The sequence below is a fragment of the Erithacus rubecula genome (genome assembly GCF_903797595.1).
Source record: "Erithacus rubecula genome assembly, chromosome: 3".
NCBI lineage: Eukaryota > Metazoa > Chordata > Aves > Passeriformes > Muscicapidae > Erithacus > Erithacus rubecula.
The window spans coordinates 780,335-804,144 of record NC_136689.1 but is presented as its reverse complement, the minus strand read 5'-3'; the positions used below and the strand labels follow the sequence as shown (position 1 = coordinate 804,144).

Sequence of the window (23,810 nt, the reverse complement as noted above, 5' to 3'; positions counted from 1 at the left end):
AGAACACCGAGCACTAGAGGAGATCTTGCCGGGATAATCCCCGCAAGGTGGGACCGTAGCGCTTTTCCCTGGCCTGGCACCAGCCCCAGCCCTGGCACGGTTCAAACGAAAGGTTCCAGGGTCAGGATGAGCACTCAGGGTGGTTCCCAAAACCGGAATGTCCCCCTACGATGATCTGGCCAGGACGGGGGTCCTGCTGCGGGTGGCCACGTCCTCTCCCTCCGGGGATCCTGACCCTCGGTGCCACCCAAATCGGTGTTCCCAAAATTCACTCCAATGTCACCCCCGCTCGTGTCAGCGTCGGTGCTGATGTGGATGCCGAGACTGGTGCCGGTGGCAGAGCCCATATCAACGCCCATGGCGGTGCCAACGCCGCTGCTGGTGCCGGTGTCGGTGCTGGAGGTGCCGGTGCCCCGGGGCCACCGAGAGTGGCAGTGCCGGTACCCGCGGCCGTGGCGGAGGCACTGCCGGTGCCAGCGGACTGTGGCAGTGCCAGTGCCGGCGGCAGAGCCGCTCTCAGTGCCGGTGTGGGTGCTGGTGGCGGTGCCGGTGGCGGTACCGGGGCCGCGCCGGTGGCGGAGCCGCTCCCGGTGCCGGTAGGCGGCAGTGCTCGGCGCTCCGCGCTGCCGCCGCTCCCCGCCCGCTGCCGCCCAGCCCGGAGGAGGCGGATGCGATTCCCCGGCTGCCCGTGGCTGCTCGGCGGGGCGGCGGGGCCCGGCCCGTGCGCAGGCACCGACAGCGGCCCCGGCCCCGCTCCCGGCCCCGGCCCGGCCCGGCCCCGCTCCGCGCTCGCCGCCGCCGCCGCCCGGCCCCGAGCCCAGCCCCAGCCCCAGCCCCGGCCGCGGCCGCCGGGGCCCGGCCCAGCTCCGCGGGGCCATGGCCGAGTGGGCGCCCGCCCAGGTAAGCGCGGCCCGGGGCACCGGCACCGGGCACGGCCGCAGGCGGAGCCGCCCCGCCCGCCCCGCTCCCGCCGCCGCCCGGTCCGGCCCGTGCGCCGCGGCCGGGACCCTCCGGCACCCCCAGCCCGCGGGGCCCCGCCACCTCCGGGGAGCAGAGCCGCGGTGGCCCCGGTGCCCCGGGATGTGGCTGAGCACCCCTGCCCCGGAATGTCCGTGCGTCCCCGGGATGCTGACCCGGGATGTCCACGTGCCCTCGGGGTGCCCCGGGATGTCCCCAGGGGCGCGACCCGCGGTGGCCCCAGTGCTCCCGGGATGTCCCGCTGACCCGGGATGCCCGTGTGTTCCCTGCCTGTCCCCAGGCACCTCTGTCCCGGGATATCCCCATGCCCCGGGATGCCCCAGGGTGCCCTGGGATGCTCTGAGCAGGCTTCAGCCCAGGGACTCCCCAGGCGTCTCTGTCCTGGCACGTCCTTTTATGTCCCCAAGGTCCAGATTTGCCCTGGCTGCTTCCTGCCCACCCAGCCCCATCCTCCCGAGTGGGTTCCAGCCCGGGCAGACCCAGGAATGGCTCCCAAGGGATTGGCAATTGGGGTGACAAGTCGGGAGGGGGTCACCACGGTGACCTGCCTAGTTCTGGCAAGTGTTCCAAGGGGACAGAGATGGCCATTGACCCCATGGCCACCTAGGACTGCCACTCACTGTCCCCTCGGGCCGGTGGGCATCCCACTCAGGGATCCCCTGCACTTCTGGGGCTGCTGGTGGCCAAAAGCCCTGGAAATGGGGAACAGAGGCTCCAGGGGGTGACCGTGGGCCTCCTCCCACTGGTGCCCCCCCGGTGGCCCAGGTGCAGGAGTGGAACATGGAGGCGCCTCACCTGATGCCGCTGCAGCCGCCGCTGCTGCCGGAGCGGGCGCACGTGCGGGAGGCGCAGCTCCACTCCGCCGAGGCCTCGCTCTGGACCGTGGTGGCCACGGTGCAGGCCATGGAGAGGAAGATCGACCTCCTGGCCACCCGCCTGCTCAGCCTGGAGGGCCGCTCTGGCACGGCCGAGAAGAAGCTGCTGGACTGTGAGAAGACAGCCATGGAGTTTGGGAACCAGCTGGAGAGCAAGTGGGCCGTGCTGGGCACACTCATCCAGGAGTACGGGCTGCTCCAGCGGCGCCTGGAGAACGTGGAGAATCTCCTGAAGAACAGGAACTTCTGGGTGCTGCGGCTGCCCCCTGGCCCCCGGGGAGAGGTCCCCAAGGTAAGGTGTCCCAGGGGGCTGCAGGACAGTGGGGGGACTGTGAGCTTCCCTGGGGAGTGGGCACTGCTGAGCAGGGGGTTCTTGTCCCCACAGGTGCCAGTGACATTTGTTGACATCGCCGTCTACTTCTCAGCGGAGGAGTGGAAGAACCTGGAGGAGTGGCAGAAAGAGCTGTACAACAACCTGGTGAAGGAGAACTATGAGGCTTTGCTGTCCCTGGGTAAATGTCCCTTTTCCCCCTTTCCTGGCGGGAGCAATGGCTGTGTCTCCTCAGTGGGTCCCCAATGTCCCTGGTTCCCTGTCAGTGGCCGGTGGTGGCACTTACCGTGTCCTGGGACCACCCATTCCAGAGGGATGGCTTATACTGTGTGTGGGGACAGGGTGACACACTGTGCCATGCCAGTGCTGCCACAGTCCTTGTCCCCCAGGACCTCAGTGTCCAGCATGGAGCTGCTGTGGGATTTAGGCATGTTCTCTGCCAGGAGGGACACTGCAGCCTGGTGTGTCCCCAGAGTGTCCCCTGAAGCCTGTGTGACTGGGAGGGGGTGACAGGCATGAGGTGACATCATTCTGTGTCCCTGGCAGACGGGGCCCTGTCCAGAAGCGAGGCACAGCCCCGCAGTGAGCGCGGGGACGGGCCCTGTGTCCCTGAGCAGCGGGAGCTGGAGCAGAGGGAGCTGCCCCCGGACGCCTGCGCAGGTGAGGCACTGCAGGAGGACCCGTCCCCACTGTCCCCACTGTCCCCACTGTCTCCTGTTCCCCCACCCTCCTCACCCCAGGAACGCCTCTCCTCCTTCCCTAAGAGTCGCAGTCCCAGTGGGCCCAGTTCTCCAGCTGTGACTGGGAACTGCTGTGTGACCCCAGAAAACCTGTGATTGTTGTGCTGGAGATCTTGGGTATCCATCACTGGGAGATCCACGTGTCCCCTGCTGCCACCACGTTGTGCCAGAGCCCATGGGCTGTGTCACAGTCACCCAGCCCCATCAACCATGCCATTGTCACCTGTCCCCAATGAGCTCTGCCACAGTCATCTATTCCCAGGGGTTGTGCCTGTCCCCATGGGCCATCTCAGGGTCACCCATTCCCAAGGGCTGTCCCACAGTCACCTGTCCCCACAGCTCCCTGGGGGTGTTGGCTGTCCATAGCTGCTGTGGGATGGGGATGTCCCCTGAGTGCAGGGGTCACACACTGCAGGGTGTGGTGGCCGTGGGTCACAGTGTGGCTCCATCCCGGCCCCGGCCAAGTCTCTCCTTGTGAACAGAGTCGCTGATCTCCACCTCCGACATCCTGTCCCGGATCAAGCAGGAGGTGGCTTTCGTGGGGGAGCAGCAGTTCCCTGAGGAGCGGGGGATTCCTCCAGACCCCTGTGCAGGTGAGCACAGGGGCTGAGCCTGCACTTACCGGAGCCTTCCCTCCCCCGTCCCCCGGAGCAGGGTGTGGCACCCTTGGCTGAGTCCCTGTCGCCGTCCCTGTCCCCCACTGCAGGCGCGGACGCCCTGATCACAGCACACGACTTCTTGTCGTGGATCAAGCAGGAGGAAGAGCCCTGTGTCCGGGAGCCCTGGGAGCTGCCCGAGAGGGAGATGCTGCCCCCGGGCCCTGGTCCTGGTGAGCGATCCCCTCACCTGGGGGGCTGGGGTGGGGGGAGCATCCCTCCAGGACGAGCTGTGACTTGGGGACATCTCCAGTGTCCCCCGTGGACCTGACCGGTCTCTCTGTCCCCTGCAGCCAGCGAGGGGCTGTTGGTAAAGACGGAGGAGCGGTGCCCCCACGCCGAGCCCCCCGAGGAGGTGGGTTTGCCGGGCAGCTCCGGGGAGCTGCTGTTCCCCGCCCCGGGCTTCGGGACCCCCGAGGGACAGGCGGCGGTGCCAGCGGCGGTGGCTCTGCCGGCGCAGCACAGACTGGGCAAAGCTCCGGGCCCCGAGCCGGGTCCCGATACCGGGAGCGTCCCCGCGGCGCCGCCGGGCCCCGCCGAGGAGCGGCCGCACGGATGCGCCGAGTGCGGGAAGAGCTTCAGCGGCAAGAAAAGCCTGCGGATCCACCAGCGCAGCCACGCGGCCGAGCGGCCCTACCCGTGCGCCGAGTGCGGCAAGAGCTTCAATTGCCACTCGGGGCTGGTGCGGCACCAGATGATCCACCGCGGCGAGCGGCCCTACAAGTGCTCCGAGTGCGGCAAGTGCTACAGCCGCAAGGAACACCTGCAGAACCACCAGCGGCTGCACACCGGCGAGCGCCCCTTCGCCTGCGCCCAGTGCGGCAAGAGCTTCATCCGCAAGCAGAACCTGCTCAAGCACCAGCGCATCCACACCGGCGAGCGCCCGTACCAGTGCCCCGCCTGCGGCCGCAGCTTCCGCTACAAGGAATCGCTCAAGGATCACCAGCGGGTGCACAGCGCCGAGGCGGCGCCGCCGCCGCTGCCGCCGCCCGGGATCCTTCCCCCCGGGGATTAGGGGCCACCCCGCCGCGGACTGGCAGCCCCCCGGGACGGGGACAGCCACCGGCCACGCAGCTTCCGACCAAACCGAGGTGCCCGGCCGGGGCGGGGGGCACGCGGGGAGCCCCGGGGGGGAGGACGAGCCCCCAGGTCCCCGCCACGGACGGACACTTCACCCCCCCAATGTCGCCGCCGTGTCCCCCCCGCGCCACCCCCCGCCTGCCGCTCTGTCCCCTCGCACCCACCCGCTGCTTATTTTTACTGCTCCCCTCCCCGCGCCGTCCCGCTGTACAGTGCTTGGGGTGTAGTTTTGTATGGACGAAGCGATACGGAATAAAGTCGTGCTGGGCTGCAGAGCCTTCAGCACCCCCGCCGCGGGTCCCCCCCGTGCTCTGTGGCCGCATTCCCGCCCCGGCCCCGGGGTCCTGCGCCGTGGGAAGGCAGCGGCGGCAGGATGGGGAAGTGGGAATGTGGTGGTGGGACACGGGGGGGTGGGAATGGCAGCGTTGTGGGTCCGGGGGTGTGGGGGGTCGGGCTGTGTAGAGACCCCCACTCCTGTCACCGACCCATCCCTGGGTCCCTCCTACCTCTGATTTGGGGATAGGAGTTGCTTCTCACAATTTTTTTCCCCCACAGCCATGTGAATCCAGGGTCATTTTTCAGGCACCGTGGGGTCCCCAAGCTGGGTGTCACCATCCTTCTGGGAGGCCACGACCAGAGCTGGGTGACCCTGCAAATGTCACAGCTCCTGCTGCCCTACTGTCCCCTCCTTGGGGGCTGCACCCTCCTGTCCCACCCCACCTGGGGGGGAAGGAACTGCCAGCGAGCAGGATGTGGCAGTCAAGGGGCCCTGGATGCTGGGGGGCTGGGAGAGGGGACAGCACAGGGGACAAAGGGGGTTCAGCAGTGCTGTCACCCTGATGTGGGCTGGACATGGAGGGGGCAGACAGGGGGTGCAGTGCTGGGGTGCCCTGGGGACACAGCACAATGCTGTGGGGACACTATCTGCCGTGGGGACCTCAGACATTCTCTGGGGACCCTGCACACTGTCCAGGGGCCTTGCATGATAGCAGGGACCCTGCTGGGGTCCCCAAGCACTGCTGAGGACACTGCACCGTGCCTGGGGACCCCAAAAGCTGCTGAGGACCTTGGACACTTCCTGGGAATCCTGCACGCACTCTGGGAACACTGCACAATGCTTGGGGACCCTGCACACTCCCTGGGGACGCTCTTGGGGAACTTGGGACACTTCCTGGGGACCCTGCACGCTGCCACACTCCCTGGGGACACTGGACACTGCCTTGGGACACTACACACTCCTGGAACCTGTCAGGCTGCCTGGGCCCTGCACATTGCTGGGGAGCCTCTGAACTCGCTGGGGATGCTGCACACTGCCTGGGGACCCCAAACACTCCTGGGGACCCCAAATACTCCTGGGCAGGGGACCCTCCACGTTCCCCCCCACCCCTCTCCAGATGCACAGAGCTGCTGTTTCCAAGCCTGGACAGCACAGCTCCTGTTCCCCAGCCCTGATCCCAGGGTGCTGGGCTGCCCCAAAGGAGTGGGGTGAAGCTCGTTTGTCACATGGCCTTGTCCCCATTCAGAGCTGCAGAGCCATGGGTCAAACGACTCCACTGTCCCAGCTCCAACCCCCACACAGAGATCACACACAAAACCGTAATTTCTGGGTTTTTTTGGAGGCTTTTTTTCTTTTTTAACAGAAGTTTTATGGTTATATGCAAATTAGGTCATTAAATGATTTGCATAAAATGTTCGCACGTCAGCGACTAAGTGTTCCTAACTCCCACCCCCCGACAGGTAGTAAATCCTACTGGACTAGCGCTGTCACGCCGCGCTGTCACACGTGTCCCCCGCGAGCACGGCGGCGTCACCTCCCGCGCCTCGCTGGCCCGGGGGACAGGCGGGGGACAGGCGGGCACCGCCCGGAGCGCTCCGAGCCGCCCGCCCTCTGTCCTCGGTCCCTCCCCGCGGGGATCCATCCGGGTGCCGCCCGCCTCACCGCGCACCGTCCCGCCGGGGCGGCCGCGGGCTCTCCGTGTCCGTGGCGGAGCGGCTCCCGCCCGCCCCTAGCTGTTGGTGAGGAAGAGGCGTCTGTGTCGGGAAGCGGAGCCGCGCGGCCGCCCGCGGCGCCGGCCCCGGCCGCGGTTACCGAAGGGGCTCCGGCTGGGCACGGCGGTGTCTGCCCAGGCGGCGCTCCCGGCCGGCGGCTCGGGGAAGCTGGGCTCGGCTTTGGGCTGCTCGAGGAGCGGGCTGGGGTCGCGGCGGGGCTCGGGGGGCGGCGGGGCCGGGCTCTGGCGGGTGCTGGCGCGCTCCTGGCGCAGGTAGCGCAGCTCGTCGCGGATGTCCGTGAGGACGCCGAGCAGGCGGAACTGCAGCTCGCGGTCGCGCGCCCGCTCCTCGCGCTGGGTGGCCCGTTCCTCCTGCCACATGGCCAGCTCCTGGTGGTACAGCTGGTCCCACTGCTCCTCCAGGTCGAGCAGGTGATGGATGCTAGTCCTCCAGCTGTCGCGGCGGTCCTCGCGCAGCCGGGAGCAGCCCAGCCCGCGGGCGGGGCCGGCGGCGGCCGGCGCGTCTCCCGGCGGGGAGGCGGAGGAGGGCAGCGATTCCTCGGTCAGCGCGCCGTGCAGCGGGGAGCGCGCCGGCGGCTCCTCCTCCGCCGCAGCCTTCTCCCAGGTGGGCCCCATCAGTACCCTGGGCAAGGCGCCCACCTCCGGGCCCGGGCCCCCCGCCTGCTCCTCGGGATGCGCCGAGTCGAGCCCGCGGCCCAGGGCGGGCAGGTCGGACACGCCCTCGTGCCCCCAGTCCGAGTGAGCGTCCGCGGGGTTGAGGGAGTCCTCGGGCAGGGAAGTGACGGAGCCCTGGGAGCTGCAGCGCCGGATCAGCATGGCCTGGCGGGACAGTTTCATGTCCTCCTCCGCGGACATGGGGGCCTCGGGCCCCGGCTGCATCCCCGCGGCCCCGCCGTGGCCCCTCTCCACCTCCCGGCCTTCCCGTTCCTCCTCCTCCGACATGGAGGCGTAGGAGACCAGGGAGTCGTTCCGCAGGGACGGGGAGATGGCCGACGCGTCCGGAGTGCGCAGCTCCGCTCCCGACTCGGCTGCGAGGGAAGAGCAGAGAAACCTGCGGTGAGCCACGGCATGCCCTGGCCCCAGGCCCTCCATCCCAGTGGATCTCCATCCTGACCCAGCGGATCTCCATCCTGAGTCGGAGGATCTCCATCCTGACCCAGTGGATCTCCATCCTGACCCAGTGGATCTCCATCCTGAGTTGGAGGATCTCCATCCTAAGTCGGAGGATCTCCATCCTGACCCAATGGATCTCCATCCTGACCCAGTGGATCTCCATCCTGAGTCAGAGGATCTCCATCCTAAGTCAGAGGATCTCCATCCTGACCCAGTGGAACTCCATCCTGAGTCAGAGGATCTCCATCCTGACCCAGTGGATCTCCATCCTGAGTCAGAGGATCTCCATCCTGACTCCACTCCCAGCAGATCCCCATCCAGAACCCCACTGCCACTGGATCTTCAACCAAACCCTCCTGCCAGAGAATCCCCATGCAAATCCCACACTTCCCAGCAGATCTCTATCCTGACCCAGTGGATCTCCACCCTGACCCAATGGATCTCCATCCTGACCCAGTGGATCTCTACCCTGACTCAAATCCCAGCAGATCCCCATCCAGAACCCCACTGCCACTGGATCTTCAAATAAACCCTGCTGCTAGAGGATCTCCACCTAGATCCCACACTTTCCAGCAGATCTGCATTCTGACCCAGTAGATCTAGACTCCAACCCAGAGCATCTCCATCCTGATCCAGTAGATCTCTTCCCTGACCCAGCAGATTTCCATCCTGACCCAGCGGATCTCTAACCCGACCCAGAGCATCTCCAGCCCCACTCCCCTCCCAGCAGATCACCATCCAGAACCCCACTGCCAAACCCTGCTGTAAGAGTATCTCCATCTTGATCCCACTTTCCAGCAGATCTCCATCCTGACCCAGAGGAGCTCTATCCTGACCAAGTGGATCTCTATCCAAACCCCACTCCCAGTGGATCTCTATCCTGACCCAGCAGATGTTCCATTCTGACCCAGTGGATCTCCATGCATACCCCACTCCCAGTGGATCTCCATCCAGACCCAGTGGATCTCCACCCAGACCCAGTGGATCTCCACCCAGATCCCACTCCCAGTGGATCTCCATCCAGACCTCACTCCCAGTGGATCCCCACCTAGACTCCACTCCCAGTGGATCTCCATCCAAGATCCACACCCAGTGGATCTCCATGCAGACCTCACTCCCAGTGGATCCCCACCTAGACTCCACTCCCAGTGGATCTCCATCCAAACTCCACATCCAGTGGATCTCCATCCTGACCCAGCAGATGTCCATTCTGACCCAGTGGATCTCCACCCAGACCCCGCTCCCAGTGGATCTCCATGCAGACCCAGTTGATCCCCACTCAGACCCTGTTCCCAGTGTATCTCTATCCTGACCCAGTAGATCTCCATGCAGACCCCGCTCCCAGTGGATCTCCACCCAGACCCAGAGGATCCCCACCCAGCCCCAGTGGATCCCCACCCAGACCCCACTCCCAGAGGATCCCCACCCAGCCCCAGTGGATCTCCACCCAGACCCCACTCCCAGTGGATCTCCACCCAGACCCAGAGGATCCCCACCCAGCCCCAGTGGATCCCCACCCAGCCCCCACTCCCAGAGGATCCCCACCCAGCCCCCTCTCCAGCCCAGGCCGTGCCGTCCCGCCGTACCGGCGCCGCCCTGCCCCTCTCCTCGGCCGTACTCCCCGGCGCCGGCGGGCTCGGGGCTCTGTCCCGGCAGGCGCGGCGCGGCCGAGCCCTCCACGTCGGGCAGGGCCGAGGGCTGCCCGTTGGTGTCGATGTAGATGCTGGGGTGGCTCACGCCGGGCTGCAGGTGCATGAAGGGCTGCTTGGACGCGCCGGGGAAGAACAGATCTGTGGGACACACAGGATGTGGCCTCACTGGTGGGGACACGGCGGCCCCCAGGTACAGATGACACCCCGTGCCATCGCTCAGCCGCACCTGCCCCAGCACCATCCTGAACACCCAGGGGCTGACATGCCCTGGTGCCAGAGAATTGTGGGGTTGGGGAATAACCTGAGCTGGGAGGGACTCACAAGGATCATTGATCCAACTCCTGGCCCTGCATAGACACCCCAAAATCCCACTCTGTGCAGTCCAAACATTGCTGGAGCTCTGGCAGGGTTGGAGCTGTGCTCATTCCCTGGGGAGCCTGGGCAGTGCCCAGAACCCTTCCCTGATTTCCAGCCTGACCCTCCCCTGGCACAGCTTCATGCCATTACACAGGATTTCTTCCTTCAGCCTAGATCCCTGTGCTCAACACACAACTGATGTTTGGAACAGAGACTGCTGAGTCTGGGCCACGTGGACTGAGCCTATGATGCCCCCAGTGAAACCAGGGAGGCCACTTTGGGATCAAACAGCATCAAATTAAAGAAAAGAAGAGAAGAACAAAAAAGACATGCTCCTGCAAAGCTTGAGGTGATCCTGTTGATCTGGCACGGTTTTCCCAGAGAAGCTGTGGCTGCCCCTGGATCCCTGGAAGTGTCCAAGGTCAGGCTGGACAGCGCTTGGAGCAACCTGGGGTAGCAGCAGGTGTCTCTGCCCATGGCACAGGGTGAGCTTTAAGATCCCTTCCAACTCAAACCACTCTGAGATTTCTACAAATCACCAATCCCAGGTTATTTCCACAGAGGATTTTTAATTCCAGCACACGCAGTTCCCTACCCTGTGACTGGCACTTGGGTAACAACAGGACCACAACTCTGCTGCAATCCCAACACACACTCCAGAGTCTCTCCACAACCCACACCAGCCAGCGCTCCAACCACCCCCTGCCCGCAGAACCTCCAGCACTGACCTGGGTCCAGGATGATCTCGGGCTCCGAGTCGTGGCTGGCCTGCAGGAAGGTGGAAGCCACCATCTTCTCCAGGGGCGTGAGGCGCGGCTTGTGGAGCGGCCCCCCGGCGCGGTTCACGGGCAGGTGCTTCTTGGAGGTGATTTTCTTCTTGACGTCCAGCCGCAGGTCGCGCCACTTGTGCTTGAGGTCGTCGATGGAGCGCTCGGTGTAGCCCAGGAAGTTGACGCGGCTTTGGATTTGGGTCCAGAGCTGCTTCCGCCGCACGGGGTGAGCCCGCAGGGCCTCGGACCCGTACAGGGCGCTGAAATGCCGGACCACATTCCAGACCAGCGTCTCGGTCTCGTCATTGGAGAAGTTGGCCTTCCTCTTCCGGCCAGACGCTGGCATCGCCTGCGAGGCTGCGGCAGAGGTGGAAGGGGCACAATTGAACCTCGGTCCCCACTCCTCTCTGTCAGCTCCTGGGGGGAACATGGGGCTGCGGGAGCCCGAGGGAGCCGCGGAGGAGGGAGCCGAAGCAAGAGCCCCGGAGGCTTCCATGGCAGGGGAGGCTTGGGCCGGGGAGGATCTAAAGAGCCGCTTCGGCACAGCACGCGGCACGGGCGCACCGCATCGCCTCGCCCGGCTCGAGAGCACCTGGGGGGGGAGAGAAAAGGAAAGGGCAGCGGTGGCTGGCGGCAGCGCGGGGGGACGGCGAGGGCCCCCCGGCTCTCTCCAGCCAGAGGCACCCGGCGGGCGCCGCGGACAGGGACGTGGCCGTGCCGCGCGTCGGCACCGCGGTGAGGGGTCCTGGTGACCTGCCCGGGGGCCACAGCGCTGCCTCACAGGGTGCCAAGGAGCACCTCAGGGACAGGTTCGGGGTGATGGGGGCACCTCGAGGCCATGGCAAGGGGATCACGGCGATGCTAGCTATGATGGGCAAAGTCTTGGGCATGATGAGCACTTTGGGTTCTCAGCCAGGGCCTCGAGGCCACAGCACTGTCCAGGGGCACTGGCCATGGTGAGCACCTCAAGATCTTGGGCAAGAAGCAGACCTTGGCAAGGGTCTTGGCCATGGTGAGAACATCAAGAGCCCAGAGAGCACCTCAAGTTCCTGCTGAGGACCTTGGGGTCATGGTGAAACCCACGGCCACAGTGAGAGCCCGAGGGCCGTGACCAAGGCTCACCACTTGACCAAGGCCATGGCAAGTGTTGCAAGGCCGTAATGAAGACCTTGGCCATGATGAGCACCTGAAGAGCCCAGTGAGAATCTCGCACCACCAAAAAGACCTTGACTTCGGTGAGCACCCCAAGCTCCCAGCAAGCACCTTGCGGACACAGCAAAGACCTCGGCCAGGTGCACACCTGGAGCTCCCAGCGAGCACCCTGGGGCCATGGCAAAGACCTCGGCCATGGTGAACACCGTGACCACGGTGAACACCCCAAACTCCTCGTGAGGAATGTGAGACCATATCAAAAACCTTGGCCGCAGCAAGTGCTCCAAGACCATGATGAAGCCCTTGGCCGTGGTGCACACCTGGAGCAGGTGTGCACACCTCAAGTTCCCATGAGAAGCACAGCAAAGACCAGGGCGCCCACCCCAACCTCCCATGGCGCCCGCAGCCGCCACGGAGCCCCGGGAGCGCCGCTGCAGCCCCGCGCAGAGCCCGCAGCCCCGCCGTGCCTCCGACGCCCCTTGCATGCCCCGAGCCCCCTCCTCATCCCGGGGCCCCCCGGCAGCGCCCACCGCCGCGGGGCCCGGGGAGCCGTCCCTCCGCTTTGTTCGCGCTCCTGTGCCCGGGGACAAAGCGGCCGGGCCGGGGCCTGCCCCGCCGAGCCCCCCCCCCATTCGGGATCCCGCTGCGGGCGGGGGCGCGGGGCAGGCACCGGCCACGGCCCCGCCGCTCCCCCCGGCCCGCCCGGCTCCCCCCGGCCCGGGGCAGCGCTTACCTGCGCCGGGACGGGCGTGCGGGGCGCGGGGGGCGCGGAGCGGGGCCCCGGCGGCGGCGGGAGGGGGGGCTCAGCTCCGGCGGCGGGTAATGGCTCCCGCCTCGGCGGAACTCGCCTTCATTTCCTCCGAGCGCCGGCGCGGGCCCTGCGCGACACCGCCGCCCGCGGGCTCCCCCTGGCGGCACTGCCGCGCACGGGCGGGGCGGGACCGCGCACCGGGACAGCCCCGAGGGAGGGGACGGCACACCGGGACAGCCCACCGGAACGGGACAGCACACCGGGACAGCCCACCGGAACGGGATATCCCACCGGAACGGGACGGCACACCGGGACAGCCCACCGGAACGGGACATCCCTGCGGGAGGGGACATCTCACCGGAATGGGACATCCCGCAGGAACGGGACAGCCCACCGGGACATCTCACAGGAATGAGACATCAGACTAGGTCCCACCTGGAGGGAGGGGACAATCCCACCGGAATGGGACATCCCTGCGGGAATGGACAGCCCCGCGGGAGGGGACATCTCAACGGAACGGAACATCCCACCGGAACGGGACATCCCACCGGAATGGGACATCCCACCGGGACTGGACAGTGCACCCGGAGGAACAGTCCCGCGGGAGGGCTCATCCTACCGGGACGGAACATCGCTGCATTCCACCCTGCGGACAGGGTGCACAGTGTCCAGGGGGGCTGTGCAGGGGATCCCAAGGGTGCCCGTGGGTGTCGCCAGGACTGGCACAGCCAGGACAGGGGGGTCAGCCAGTCCATGCCAGGTGCTGCCATGGCCCTGGTACCCGGGTGGGAATGGCACAGCTCGGGATGGCCCCAGGAGAGGAAGGGGGGATTTGGGGTGTCCCCACTACTCTCGGCAACCCCGGGCAGCTCTGCCCCACTCAATAGTGGATGCGACAGTAGAATAAAACCACCCGTGCTTCACTTTGCTGAATCCTAACATTTTAATGCCTGTAACAATCCTCCGGGCACCACGTGGTGACAGCAGCCGATGGCACCCGATTCCCCCATGGGAAAGAGCTGCTGTCCCCAGCACAGGGACACTCCAGCACCACCCACATCCCCCCACGGCAGTCACAACTACCCCACTCAGGGTAAATCCCCACTGGCAGCAGCTCCACACCATTTCTTGCTGGCTGCAGCAGCCATCCTCTTGGGAGAAGGTTCTGGCAGCATGTTTGTGTCCCCAGCATTGCCACTGCCCCACGGGTGACACCCAGAGCGTAGCAGCTCCACGCACGGTGATCCCACGGGGCCACGCAGACCCACAGCAAACCCCACGGCACAACTGCAGGGAACAGTGGCCAGGCCGGGCCAGTGATGGCCCCAGTGAGCACCGGTCCCTCTCACGGCTCACTGCTTGGGACGGGCGTCCCCGAGGAAGGCTCGCCCCGCGCCGGCTGACACCATGTGCACCGCATCCTCCAGCTCGTAGAAAGCCTGGAACAGGTCCGGCGAGGTGGCCTGGCACTCCAGGTACCGCCGCAGCGTGGCCAGGCTCCTCCAGACCTCCCGCTCCGAGGGGCAGGGCGGCACGGCCGCCAGCTCGCCCGCGTCCTCGCCCTCCGCCGTGCCCTCGTCCCCGTCCGCCGCGTCCCCGTCGCGCTGCAGCCGCTCCCGGCCGAGCAGCCCGGCTGCCGAGGTGAGGGACACGGCCTCGGCGCCGGCGTCGGGGGTGAAGCCGGCGGCGCGGAAGCAGCTGGCGATGAGCCCCGGGTGAACATCGCCCCAGGCTTGCGCCAGCATGTGCAGCACATCCAGCAGGCTGGGCTGGCCCGCGCCGCGCTCCGCCGGCAGCCACCGCAGCAGCCGCCGCCGGTAGTGGCCCTTGAGGTCGCTGGCGATGCCGCGGTCCAGGGGCTGGGCCAGGGCGGTGGCCGGAGGGACAAAGACCATCCTGACGTTGGACAGCTGCAGGTAGGGGTGCGCCTCGTGCTTGGCCAGCAGGAGGAGGACGCTCTTGCCCTGCCGCCGCTTGCCCTCGTTGAACTCCCGCAGCCACTCCGCGAAGAGCGGGGCGGTCAGGCCGGCCGGGCTGCCGGCGCGGTAGCTCCACGGCATCTGCTCCAGGTTGACGCCGCGCAGGCAGCGGGGCCGGGGGCTGTCCCCCACCGCCCGCAGCGGAACCTTCTCCGAGCCGCTGGCGTTGGCGCACAGCAGCAGCAGCAGCCGCTCGCCGGGGCTCTCGCCCGTGCCGGGGCCGCCGGCCGGGAGCAGCACCGCGGTCTCCCCGCAGGCGAAGATCTCGGCGGGCGCGTAGCTGCGGAGGAGCCCGGGCAGCACCGCGCCGGCCCAGTGCTCCGCCGTGGGCTGCTCCGCGTCCCCTTTCTCTGCCGGGGGTTTCTTGCCGGCGAGGGCGTGCCGAGCGCCCAGGCGAGCCAGCCAGCCGCCGCTGGGCTCGGGATCGGGCCGGGCCAGGTGCCTGGCCCTGAGCTGCAGCAGCGGGCGGCCCACGGGCAGCTCGGCGGTGCGGACACCCTCCACCCAGCGCAGCAGCGCGGCCTCCAGCGCCGCGTCCTTGCCCTCCCGCTTGCGCTTGCGCTCGGGGTCGCCGTTTCGGTGCCACTCGCTCAGGATGCGTTCCTTGTTCTTGATGATGCGGCAGATCTGGGGCTGCGACACCCCGAAGCGCTTGGCCAGCTCGCTCTGCGACACCTTGGGGCCCTCCAGCATCTCCAGCACACGCACCTTCTCGGTCAGCGACAGCTCCTTTCGCTCCTTCCGCGGCGCTGCCGTCGTTCCCTCCGCCGTGCCCGGGGAGCGCCCGGGGCAGGGTCCCGGCCGGTGGGGGCTGCCCGTGGCCCCCAGCCCCGCCGGCTCGGCGAGGCCTCTCCCGCAGCGGCCGCAGCCGTAGCCCAGCTCGGCGCCGCGCCCCAGCCGGTGCCGTACCAGGTCCGGCTTGTGCCCGATGCCTCGGCCGCACTCGCACTCCCCGGGCCGGCAGCGGAGGCTCTCGAAGGCGGGGGGTGCGGCGATGAACCCCCCGTTACCGGCACCGGGATTCGGCTCCGGCTCGAGGACGCCGCAGTAGCCGCAGCCCCGATCCCGCAGTGGGATGAGGAAATCGGCGGGGCCGGTGTGGCGGGCCGGGGGGGAGCAGGGCGGTGGGGACACCCCGTCCTCGCTCTTCACCTCCTTTATCTGCCAATCCCCTGTGGAGACAGGAGCGCGTTGGGGAGCGGCCGCCGCACCGGGAATCCCGCGGGAGCGAGTCCCGGGCTGGGCGGGACCCGGCCCAGAGCCCGAGTGCCGTTCCTGGTCCCGGATGGCCACGATCCCGCCCGTCCCCGAGCCCCGCTCACCCTGGGAGGGCCCGGCGGGTGCCGCATGCGGCCGGGGGCTCTGGTGCTCCCCGTACGGCCCCGCTGCCGCCGCCACCTCCTCGTCCCCTCGCTCCACCTCGGCCAGGATGTCGGGTTTGGTGATGGCGTAACCTGTCACAGAGACAAGAGGAGGGACAGCCAGTGATGCCACCGGCGATGCCAACGGAGATGCCACCAGGGATGACACGGGTCACTCCAGGCCAGGGCTGGCTGCCCGTGGCGATGGGTACAGGAAGCCGGTATGCTCCCGTGGTGACCCCAGAGCCACCCCGTGACCTCCTGCTCCCGGCACCGACCCGGTGAGGCCGGGCCACGACCGGCAGTGCCAGAACCGCTGCCGGGCTGGCCCCGGTGCCTCACCCAGGTCGACGGGATGTTGGCGGTCCTCCTTCATGACACCAGCACCGTCCCGGTCCTCAGAAAACGCGGCGACACCGGCTCCCGGTGCTGCTCTCTTCGAGGCCTCAGCAGAGCGAGGGATGGCGGTGATTGAGTGATGCCGCACCGGGATGACGGAGCGCGGCCGGGCGGCGGGACGCGGCGGCAGGGCCGGTGGCGGGGCCGCCGAGCCCCGGTGGGCCGCGGTGGCGTTTTCGTACCTGTCCCTATCCCCGTCCCGATCCCGATCCCGGTCCCGGTCCCCTCTCGCCCGCCCGATCCCGCCCGGCGCCGCCCCCGTCTCGCGCGGCCCCGCTACCGGCGGCGGGAGCGCGCGTGACGCCGGGCCCCGCCCCCTCGGCGCTCCGCCCCTCCATTGGCTGCGCCGCCGCCCAATGGGCGCGCGGTCCGCCCGCCGCCGGGGGTCGCTGTGGCGCCGGGCGCCGCCGCCGCCGCTCCCAGCGCGCCCCGCGCCCTCGGCATGGCCGCTCCGCCCCGCCGCTGCTGAGCCGCCGCCGCCGCCCGGCCCCGCCGCCGCTGCCCGCCCGCGCCGCCGCCCCGCACCGCCCGCAACGCCCCCCGCGCCATGGCCGACTGGGCCCCCGCTGAGGTAAGCGCCGCCGCCGCCCCCCGCCTCCCCCGCCCCCCGGCCCGGCCCCGCGCGTCCCGCCCCCCCCGCGGGGCTGCGGGCGCGTCCCCGCGCTGACCGCGGCGCGTTCCCCACTCAGGAGCTGGAGTGCATGATGGAGCCCCAGGAGCTGGGCCTGGAGCAGCCGCTGGCCGCCCCCGAGCAGGGCCCCGGCGGCGAGGCCGAGCTGCCGGCCGCCGAGATCTCGCTCACGCTGGTCACCGAGATCCAGGCCGTGGACAGGAAGGTGGACACCCAGGCGGCCCAGCTGATGAACCTGGAGGGCAGGATGAGGATGGCGGAGACCAAGTTGATCGGCTGCGAGAAGACGGCGGTGGAGTTCGGGAACCAGCTGGAGAGCAAGTGGACGGCGCTGGGCACTCTCATCCAGGAGTACGGGCAGCTGCAGAAGCGGCTGGAGAACATGGAGAACCTGCTGAAGAACAGGAACTTCTGGATCCTGCGGCTCCCCCCGGGCGCGAAAGGGGAAGTCCCCAAGGTAACGGTTCTCTGATCCCTGCTGTAAAACGGGGCTGTTCTGCACGTGTGCTGGGCTCGGAGCCCTGAGCTCACAGCCCCAAGCCCTGTGCAGCCCCATATCCTGTGCATTGTCAGCCCCATATCCTGTAGTGGCAATCCCATATCCTGACTCACAGCCCCATATCCTGCACTGGCAGCTCCCTATCTTGTAGTGGTAGCCCCATATCCTGAGCTCACAGTTCCATGCCCTGTGCAGCCCTATATCCTATGCATTGTCAGCCTCATATCTTGAGCTCACAGCCCTATGCCCTGAGCTCACAGTCCCATATCCTGTGCATTGGCAACCCTATATCCTGTGCATTGTCAGCCCCATATCCTGTGCATTGGCAGGCCCATATCCTTCACTGACAGCCTGATCCCTTCACTGGCAGCCCCATATCCTGAGCTCACAGCCCCATGCTCTTTACAGTCCCATATCCTGCACTGGCAACCCCATATCCTTCATTGACAGCCTGATCCCTGCACTGGCAGCCCCATATTCTGTACTCACATCCCCATATCCTGCAGTGTCAGCCCCATATCCTGCACTGACAGCCTGCTCCCTGCACTCACAGCCCCATTTTGGGGCAGCTGCAGCACTGAGGGCAGTTCATGGCTCCCCCACAGCACTCTTTTCCCTTCAGCACTCAGAAGCACCAGCACAGGTCCTGCTGTGTTGGTGATACTCTGCTCGTGCATGTGTGATCTGGGAGGGATGTGACAAATTCCTGTGTTTGGATCACGTGGAATTTTGTGGCTCAGCCCTGTGTAATTGGGAAGGCTTGGGAACATCCCCAGTGGCTGTTCAGAGGTGTTGAGCAGCAGAATGTGTCAAAAAGGAGGTGAAGAGGAGTCTGTGCCAGGCGCTGTGCACGGGGCACTGCCTGTGACAGGAGGAGGCTGAGCAGGGGGAGGTGACAGGCGGGTGACAGGGGAAATCCCCGTCTCGTCCCTTGAGGGATGAGGCACGTGGGAAGGAGCAGATGTTCCTGCCTGGGACTATCCTACACAACACTTGAGGAGTCTGAGTGAGAAAATTAAATGAGGAAACATCTCCAGATGTTTTCTTCAATGAGAAACCAACCCCGTGGTGCTGCTCCTTGCAGGTCCCCGTGGCCTTCAACGACGCCTCGTTTAACTTCTCTGAGGAGGAGTGGAAGAGCCTCAACGAGTGGCAGAAGGAGCTCTACAGGCACATCATGAAAGGCAACTACGAGGCCGTCATCTCCATGGGTAACCATGGGCCAGGGTTTGCCCTCAGCCTCCTGGCACTGAGTTTTCCTGGGAACTGGTGGATGGAAGCAGCGCTGTGTCCTGCAGGATCAGGGAGGGGGTGGTGTGCTCTGGGGAGGTGTCACAGCCCTGGCAGTGAGTTCAGCTCTCACAGCCACACTGAGGGTGGAAGAATATCGTGAATGTTACTACAGGGATAGTGCACTGTTGCTTCCTGATGGTCCTTGTGACCATCCAGCCCAGCAAGTGCTGGGATTGTGAGGAGGAGGAGGGGAAGTGAGAGGAACCTTGATTCAAGCAAAGCTGGGGAAGAGGGAAGTTCCTTTGTCACGCCAAGGTCCACAGATCCACTGCTCTGGGTACATCAGCCCCCTGGCTGCTTAGGGCAGCAGAGGGTGCCCTGCCTCTGAGGTTCCTTCCAGCCCTTTCCATGGGTAGTTGTGCAGAGTTCCCTTTCTTCTCCCACGAGGGAGAAGTGACATTTTCCTGGTGCTCTGTCCAGCCCCAGGGAGTGAGTCCTGCTCGAGTGCTGCGGGATCTGCTGGGGCAGAGCTGGGGAGAAGCAGCAGTTGAGGCTGAGCTTTGCCTCCTGCTTTCCCCTCAGCAGCTCAGGGCAGTGCATTCCCAGCCAAAGGAACGCGCTCCGCTCGCTCCTGCCAGTCCTGGCCATGGGAATTCCCTCTGGGGAACACGTTGCCTTCACAACATGTTCCAGAAGTGACCTTGCCTTGGAGGTGGGGGTGCAGACACTGTCCCTGGTAGCCAGACACTTCCCTGTGCCGGGTCCAGGCTCATCTGCCTCCCTGCCATCCAGCTCTGCCCAATCCTTTCCTGCTTTTTTTTTTTTTCCCCCCTCATTTATATCTTCAAACAGAGGTTTCCTGCAGTCCTTGTGTGCCAGGGAGAAAGGCAGAGGGTAACCACAGCCCTCATTCTCCCGTTTTCAAACCAATCCCATGTCCTGTTCCTGAGGTGCAGGAGTGCAGCTGTCCTGCTGCAGGGGATCTGGAGATCCCAGCCTGGAGCTTAGAGAAACGTATCTGTGCTTCATCCCAAGGTTTCCCTTGAGAAACGAGGTTTAGGGCTTTGGCTCCTGTGTAAGGCAAACGGATCCACCGGAGCAGAGGTGGGAATTTAACCCCCCAGGGCCTCCCACATGTCTGGAAGTGAAGTTTTCTGCTCTCCACCCGAGCAGAGATGGTGGTTGTCCCCGTTCCCCCACCAAAACCCGCGAGCAGCCCGTGACTCGGAGGAGCGGGACGGAGCGGTGCTGGCTGGAGGGAACCGCACGGGGAGGGCAGTGCTGGCAGCTCTGCTGCTGCTCCCGAGCTGGAGTCCCCATTGTAATGGATCCGCAGACCTTAGCGCAGAGCAGAAGACAGGAGAGCCTGCAGGTAAGCCTGGGTGCCTTTTGTTCCTGTCCTCCTCATGCTGCAGGCTGGGAGGTGCTCCTCACCTGAGCAGAGTGTGCTCCTGCATCCAGGGCCCACGCCAGGTGAGCGGGGCAGAGGGGTGACAGCAGCTTCCTCAGCCTGTCCCTGAGGTTCCCAGTCAAGGAAGGTCGGTGGGCAAAGGCTGCACAGTCGCTCTCCTGCCAGGGCAGGGGAAACATTCTCATCTGCTTTTCACGTGCAGATGCTGCTATTTCCAAACCTGAGCTGCTGACACGGATTGAGCAGGGAGAGGATCCCAACGCCGAGGATCAGGAGGACTCTGAGGGAGGAGAGACTCCCACAGACCCCACCACTGGTGAGCCACGAGGGTGGAGAGGTGGAGGCAGGTGTGGGGCTGTTCTATTCTGTCAGGTCTCTCCTCAGGTACAGGGGGACTTTGCTTTCCTGCTTGTCTCCCACCTGAGGCATCCATCTCTCCTGGAATCCTCTGAAGCAGCTGGAAGGTTGAAGTGTAACTCCTGCTCTTTTCTCTTGCAGAGTTTTTCTTCCCTGGACCTGATGACAGCTCGTGGGGTAAATATGAAGAGGCTCTGGCTGAAAGCCACGAAGGCTCTGAGGAAGAGGAGAACATGGAGGTCCCTGGTACATGTGAGTGCACTGAGCTGCTTTGGGAAGTGTCCCTTGCCTAGATGTGGTTTTGCCTTCCCAGCCTCATTCCCAGGAGCAGCTCAGCTTTTCTGGATGGTGCTTTTCTAGAATTTCAGGGAGTTGCTTTGAATCATGGTTTATACTGTGGGAGATCCTTCAGCCTCAGCCCATGAGGAAAAAAAGGTTTTTTTCCTTTTTCCTCTGTTTTTTTTGGCCTTTATCTTAACCCACAAGTTCTTAAAGATGTGTCCTGCTTCAGGAACCCTCTTTTTTCCCTCTGGCTACCTATCTATAGCCAAATTATATACATAATGCTATATTACAATATAATTGAAGCCAGGATGTTGCTAGAGTGTGTCCAGACAAGGAAATGGAGCTGGGGAAGGGTCTGTAACGGATCAGGATCAGCTGAGGGAGCTGGGAATGGGGCTCAGCCTGGAGAAAAGGAGGCTCAGGGGGACCTTGAGGTTTTTCACATCTCCCTGACAGGAGGGGACAGCCGGGGGGATTGGGCTCTGCTCTCAGGGAACAGGGACAGGAGGAGAGGGAATGGCCTCAGGCTGTGCCAGAGAGGGTCAGGTTGGAAATTGGGGAAATTTCTTCCCCAAAAGGGTCTGCTCTGTATTGTGGCTGCCCAGGGCACTGGTGGAGTCCCCATCCCTGGAGGGATGTAACATCCATGTGGATTTGGCATTTGGAAATAAGGTCAGGGGTGGCCTTGGCAGTGCTGGGGATGGTTGGACTCGATGATTTCCGAGGCCTTTTAAAACCTCAACAATTCTGAGATTCCAAATCAACTCCCTCTGCCTCCCCAAATGACACGAGTGTCTCTGCTCTGCCAGACGAACAGCCGTGCGATGAGGAAGGCTCTGAGAACATGGAGCTTTCCAGGTCCTTGACAGGGAAGTGGGAAGAGGCTTTCTCCAGCCCAGAGGAGGAGATGCAGTCGAGCAGCAAGAGCCAGAGCGGCTCGGCCCCGCCGCAGCGAACGGCGACGGGCAACGGGCTGAGGCGCTCGGTGCGCCGCGGGAGAGACTTGGCCAGGAAGGAGCCCGAGGAGGCGGCGGCCGACAAGGGGCCCTACATCTGCTGTGAGTGTGGGGAGAGCTTCCTGGACAAGCAGCTCTTCGCCACCCACCAGAAGGCGCACGCCAGCCAGGAGGCCCGCACGTCCCTGGAGCGCGGCGAGAGCTTCCGGCAGAAATCCAAAGCCAAGGGCCAGGGCCCCTCCCGCTCCAAAGCGTCCAAGCGCCCCGACGGGGAGAAGAGCTCGGGCTTCAAGTACGGCTTCGTCAGGCACCAGGTGAACAACATGGTGGAGAGGCCCTACACCTGCTCCCAGTGCAAGGAGAGCTTCAGCCTGGAAGTGAGTCTGATCCTGCACCAGAAGCTGCACACGGGGAAGGGCGACGGGCCGCTGACGTGCACCTACTGCGGGAAGGACTTCCGAGACCTCTCCAAAGCCATCCGCCACCAGCGCATCCACACCGGGGAGAGGCCCTACCAGTGCACCGAGTGCGGCAAGAGCTTCATCCGGCGGGACCACCTGCTCAAGCACTGGCGGGTGCACACCGGGGAGACCCCCTACCAGTGCCCCGTCTGCGGCAAGCACTTCCGCTACAAGGAGTCCCTGAATTGCCACCAGAAAATCCACTCCCGCAACCCGCGGCCCGGCGAGGATTCCCAGCACAACCTGGGCTCGGCGGGCACCCAAACCGACCATTTCTGCGTGAAGAAAGAGACTAAGCAGTAGCCATGGTGGGGCCCGGGGCAGGAGGGCTGGCGGTGACCGCGACGGTCCGGCAGGTGGACGTGCAGCATGATGGCAGGTGACTTGTATCGCAGCTAATCCATGTGGTCATGCTACGAAGCCCGCTTTGGTGAAGCATCCAAGGAATTCCTCTTACAGACTCTGCTCGGCCGGCCCAGGCAGCTCTGGGACCCCGCGGGGTTCCCGTGGCGCTTCCACCGCGGCGCAGGCCCCGTGTGCTCGCTGTTCCCTACGCAGGGTTGGATTCTGCCCGTAGAGAATAATCCCGAGCGATTTCTCTGGGGTCCGTATTTAGCAGGTGTTCCCCCACCTATCTTTGTGCATATTCAGGAGTGACAAGCTTTCGCTTTCTTTTTTCCACTCGTTTCACTGCAAGGCTGGAAGCGCGAGGAAGGAGGGAGGGAGGGAAGGAAGGCGCCGTTCCCAGCCGGCCGCTCCCGCTGCGTCGCCGCGTCCCGGAAAGGCTGCGAGGCCAAGGACTGGGAGCAAGGCAAGAGAGAGGTGCTCAGGGCACGAGGCGGGATTTGTGAAAGGCGGAAAAGCGGAGAGGAGAGCGTGGCAAAGAGCAGGGTGAGATGAAGCAGGTGCAGGAGAAAGGGCTGAGGACATTGGAGCAGGAGGAGTCGGGAAGAGCAGCGTTTGGAGGCGTGCTGGGGTCACTCCCACGAGGAGGACACGTCTCTGTTTTTTGGAAGGGTGTCACTGGCACCAGCCGGGCTCTGGTTCCCCGCTGGGCCGACACACGGACTCCTGGCAATGAAGGTGATTTTATTATTATTTTTTAACTGGGTTTGGTCTCACTCAGGTAAGTCAGACGAGTGAAAGCAGCTTCTCCTAACCCCTGTAAAGAGCTGTTTGGTTTTTAGTTAACCTAGAAGTAGTCTGTTATTATTATTATTAATTATTATTATTATTATTATTAATTATGATGATGATAATACTACAAGGAAAGGTGTGACACTATATTTCACTCTAAAACACTTCCATGTATGCGATAACCGCCCGGAGTTTTCCAGCTGTTTGTGTAAATATTGGATGACTTCTGGAGCTGTTGGTGTTGTTCTGAGGTGCCTGTACGTGGTGTCTCTTCGCTCTGTATCGTCAGCTGCTGGTTTGTGACCGTGTTTTGTAATAACTTTTGTAAAGTCTGTCAATACAGTGTTTCCATTCTGAATTCCGTGCCGGCCCTTTGCTTGTACCTGCAGCTCGCTCATCGTGCTCCTGGCTGCTACTCAGGAGCTTTTCCAGGTAATTGTGGAACAGGTGAACAGCACAAGCCAAGCTCAGCTGGAGAGCCAGGCCTGGCTTTAAACGAGGCTCCTCTGCGATGCTGCATCCGGGATTTGTGGTTTGCTGCTATGATTTGGGTTTGTGCTCCAGGAGCCAGCCTGTGCCACACACATGGGGCTGTGGACAGCTGAGGAATCCTTGGATCTGTGGTGGGATGGAGCTG

General features: G+C 64.8%; 4 protein-coding genes across 5 annotated transcripts; 2 read left to right on the top strand and 2 right to left on the bottom strand.

Annotated features, from left to right (window-relative positions):
• The first annotated feature begins 643 nt into the window (after positions 1-643).
• Positions 644-4,953, top strand: LOC306799583 (zinc finger protein 783-like). The gene is given in 8 exon segments (XM_079300810.1): positions 644-820; positions 822-900; positions 1,744-2,145; positions 2,239-2,365; positions 2,731-2,844; positions 3,407-3,517; positions 3,631-3,753; positions 3,874-4,953. Coding segments are annotated over 8 exon segments (1,830 nt in total). The 5' UTR covers positions 644-668; the 3' UTR covers positions 4,596-4,953.
• A 672-nt stretch (positions 4,954-5,625) lies between these two features.
• LOC306799589 (uncharacterized protein) lies at positions 5,626-12,621 on the bottom strand. The gene is made up of 5 exons (XM_079300820.1): positions 12,447-12,621; positions 10,520-11,153; positions 9,369-9,572; positions 5,868-7,697; positions 5,626-5,798 (listed from the first exon to the last, which is right to left on the bottom strand). Exons 2-4 carry the CDS (start codon positions 11,055-11,057, stop codon positions 6,667-6,669), a joined length of 1,773 nt encoding a protein of 590 aa, XP_079156946.1. The 5' UTR covers positions 11,058-11,153; positions 12,447-12,621; the 3' UTR covers positions 5,626-5,798; positions 5,868-6,666.
• A 773-nt stretch (positions 12,622-13,394) lies between these two features.
• Positions 13,395-16,499, bottom strand: LOC306799581 (tigger transposable element-derived protein 3-like). Its single transcript, XM_079300808.1, has 2 exons — positions 16,147-16,499; positions 13,395-15,897 (listed from the first exon to the last, which is right to left on the bottom strand). Exons 1-2 carry the CDS (start codon positions 16,178-16,180, stop codon positions 13,817-13,819), a joined length of 2,115 nt encoding a protein of 704 aa, XP_079156934.1. The 5' UTR covers positions 16,181-16,499; the 3' UTR covers positions 13,395-13,816.
• Positions 16,500-16,614: 115 nt separating this feature from the next.
• Positions 16,615-23,090, top strand: LOC306799585 (zinc finger protein 783-like). Of its 2 annotated transcripts, XM_079300813.1 has the most exons (6): positions 16,615-16,774; positions 16,893-17,291; positions 18,418-18,544; positions 20,180-20,293; positions 20,476-20,586; positions 21,429-23,090. In XM_079300813.1, the coding sequence occupies exons 1-6, from the start codon at positions 16,751-16,753 to the stop codon at positions 22,337-22,339; spliced, it is 1,686 nt and encodes a 561-aa protein (XP_079156939.1). In that variant the 5' UTR covers positions 16,615-16,750; the 3' UTR covers positions 22,340-23,090. The 2 variants fall into 2 exon arrangements, with proteins under 2 accessions (XP_079156939.1, XP_079156940.1); XM_079300814.1 differs by lacking the exons at positions 16,615-16,774; positions 16,893-17,291; positions 18,418-18,544 and adding an exon at positions 18,740-19,938.
• The last annotated feature ends 720 nt before the right edge of the window (positions 23,091-23,810 follow it).